A 3,510-nucleotide genomic window follows, 5' to 3' on the forward strand; every position below is an offset into this window, starting at 1 on the left:
TTAAGTAGTTTATGTATTTTATCCTAAAACGGCCGCCCATAGACGTGGTCAGGACTATTAACGTAACATTTCTATGAAGCTTCATTTGATCCCTTGGACAGTTTAAGTTCAAAAGATTTTTTCAAGATGGCTGCCGTAGCGGCAACCTTAATTTCTGACCGACCCAAGGAACAATTTTGCAAGACTATGGTTTTATGATTCCTATAAAATGTAATGAAAATCACTTCAGCAAAACTGGAGTTTAAGTTTCATACAGCGGCAATGGTGCCAATACTGTCAGAACTATACTGTTATCATTCATATGAAGCTTAATCAATATCCCTACAGCAGAAAATTACCCCAAAAAATAAATATAAATTTTTTACATGGCCATTTGAATCATAACGATTTCCGGTTTAGGATTTGTCATGTAAATTTTAATTACTGAATAATAACAATGTAGTTTCAGGAAACTGCCCTCCATATAACCAACAATTAAATGTGTTATTCTATGAAGAAATTAATACCAAAACAAAAGTTGCTCGGTATACGTTCTATCTTTCGCTTGCTTAAGTTCTATGGTCAGAAAAGTCTGCATATTTCATGAAATTGCTGCGATCTGATTGGCTGATGGGTTCCATATGATTTTGCAAGTTTTTGTGCAACTGCATTATCATTATAATGTAATTAACTAAACTTTCGCTAATTATTTTCAAGATGTGATAATTTCAGAAACAACACCAACTGACGAGGTTTGCAAATTTATGTAAACACCACAATTCTACATGTGTATGAGTCATAATAATATAACCAGTAAAATATTAGTTATTCCTCAGTCACATTTAGAAAATGGAGTTAATGACCCATTCAACTATATATATAGCTACGACGCATGAAACAACTGCGTCCGGATATTAAAACCATTGAGATTAAGCACATTCGTGAATGTCAAAGATCATTGCCTTACTTTTGCTCTAGTAAAACAAATCTTGAATAGGGGAAAAATAGTATATAAATCGTTAAAGGAATGAGAACTGGATAACATCGTTCGATGATCAGTACCTTCAGGAGTCCTACGGGATCGAATTGCGTAGGAAGGCGTTCAAACCAGTTCCAGCAGAACCTGATAAAATTGATACAACAGTTTTAGCGATCTTTTCTGTCTTCTCATGTTTGCATCGTGTGACTTCCTCTCTCAGTGTCTTTGCCCTTTCATTGTCTCCAAAGCTCTCCCAAATATCAGCCACTTCTTTTAATGCTTCATAGTGTTCCAGCTCATAACAAATATCTTCGTAGTCCTGAATGTGTTGCTTAAATTTATCTTCTTCATGAAGTGAAGATAGGCATTTGAACAGAACCTCGTAACTGACCATCAGGGAAACATTTACAAGAGTTCGTGGCATTTCGGTTTGTTTGATAATTTCTCGTTCTAAAGTGGGGTCATCGATGATATCTGGGACCATAAACCCCTCTTTGAACAGCCTTGCTTTCTTGATAATAGACTGTAGTAGACAAATGGCATCAGAAAATCTATTCTTCTTTTCAAGGCGTTCTGCGAGCGGTAAAATGTATAGCATTTGAAGCACTGTGTCTCCTATGCAGGACTTAGGTATTGGTTCATCGCGAAACTGTTCCAGGTCGCCAATCCCTTCTATGTCCTTAAACGTAGTCATTTGTACAGCTGTACCTTCTGTTTTCCGAAGCTTGGTGCCGTATTGCCTGTCCATGTAAAGGTACATATATTTCCTGTCATCAATATCCTCCGTTGCTAGGACTTTCTTCAAGAAATCTTGGAATGTCGGTACGTCTTCGTGTTCTTCTGCAACAGCCAAAATCTCCTGATATGCAGCATTTAAGACTGTGCCAGCAGTTGGGTACCATTCATTCAGCATATAGGTTTGGGCTAGCTTCAGTAGATTGGGCAGCAACACATTGTGGAAGCTGCGGCGTGCATCACGGTGGTTCCTATAACTCTTGATATCGTCTATGATATCATCAAACATCCATATCTGCACCAAGTCATGGTGATCTGCTAGGAAAAAGGTTGCCATAATTGGGTAAGTTCTTATGTCATCTATCACCTGTGCAAGGGGCTCAAAGTTGGACAGATGGTCGTACATGTTGTTGGATTTAATGAAGTAATTTGGAAGCCATTTCTTTGACAGATGGAAGTACAATTTGTCCAATAGGTACATTAAGCAGCCACTGGCGTTACGTTCCCATACATCAATTGGCAACACTTCACAGGCAAAGTAGACAATTGTTTTGAATGTTGTCGTCCTCAGTCTGATAGAGATTTGACGTAGGTGGAAATCGACTAGAATTTTGAAGACACAAAGACAGTAGCGTTGTGCGGCTGTCAGTGCTTCCTTCGCTAGAACAGTCTCAACATGAGGGAAAACGAGCTGCCATTCTACCTCTCGTTTGTGTGACAGAGCATGAGACCTTGATATGACCAGGCAACCTCCTTCTACAGCAGATTCAATAACGTGTTGCCCTGGCCAACCACTCGGGCGGTCACGTGATACCCATTCGGCTGCAGCTTCCGGCCAATCCCGACTCTTTATTCCTTTGTGTACGATGTCACCCTTGTATTCTGTTTGTTTTGCCCGTGTGTGTTTCAGCAGTGCTGTGGTTTCATTCACCCAATAAGTCTGTCCCTTGTGCGACTGTGGACATAAGGTTTGGAGCCGTAAATACCCAGGACGAATTGGCTCAGTTTCTATCATGACAAAGTCGACATCTCTTGCCTCTTCTGCTGAGGGTACTGCCAATATATTGTTTCTAATCACTACTGATCTATATTCGCATAACGACAGGTATCCCTTTGTACAACAATCTATGCCCATAGAATTGTCCCCATTGAGGTGTTGTAGACATACTTTAAGTTTCTCGGCTCGGCTTCCGATAAAGTTTCTACATACGTGACCACGGTTTTGGGCTCTTTCCTTTATACCACCTAGGTCTGGCAACATATTTTCCTCCCTCACCAAAGTCTGTATAATGAAGCTCATATGATAAAGTGGCATCTCACTACGACTGTCAAAGGCCTCTCGGTTTTTCACCAGCGCGAAACACTCTGAAAAAGAACCCATGCATGCATCAATTTAGGTTTGTCGTCTCTGTACGTAAAAAATATCATTACAATCTGAATGCCACCGACAACAATCAGTAGTATCACTTCGGTTTGACAACCAATGAATACCGTCATTAATGCTCACCAAAATGTTTATGAATTAAGCCAAGCTTGTTGTATGAAGGGAAAAAAACAAGACTTGCAAGTTTCGTTAAAAAATGATACTCATTCAAAAGATATCATCCGTAGCCCATCAGCCACTAAGAATGTTATTGCTTCATAAAGCATGTGTGAATTTGTCTAGGGGTCGGGTCGACTTTGACCGGGAAACTTGTGTAGAAAGTATACAAGGCAGGTTTCATCCAAAATCCTTCAAATGATATCGTTTTTAAATGAAACCATCACCTAACCAGACAAGAATTCCACGGAAGTGGATGTGTCGCCTGCGCAGGAAG

General features: G+C 39.9%; 1 protein-coding gene across 1 annotated transcript; it reads right to left on the bottom strand.

The window, feature by feature from the left end:
• Positions 1 to 440: 440 nt before the first annotated feature.
• LOC110444539 lies at positions 441 to 3,169 on the bottom strand. The gene has a single exon (XM_021488908.1). It carries the CDS (start codon positions 3,072 to 3,074, stop codon positions 1,053 to 1,055), a length of 2,022 nt encoding a protein of 673 aa, XP_021344583.1. The 5' UTR covers positions 3,075 to 3,169; the 3' UTR covers positions 441 to 1,052.
• Between the last annotated feature and the right edge of the window lie 341 nt (positions 3,170 to 3,510).

This window comes from Mizuhopecten yessoensis, unplaced genomic scaffold (genome assembly GCF_002113885.1).
Source record: "Mizuhopecten yessoensis strain PY_sf001 unplaced genomic scaffold, ASM211388v2 hete_36140576, whole genome shotgun sequence".
Classification (NCBI taxonomy): Eukaryota; Metazoa; Mollusca; class Bivalvia; order Pectinida; family Pectinidae; genus Mizuhopecten; species Mizuhopecten yessoensis.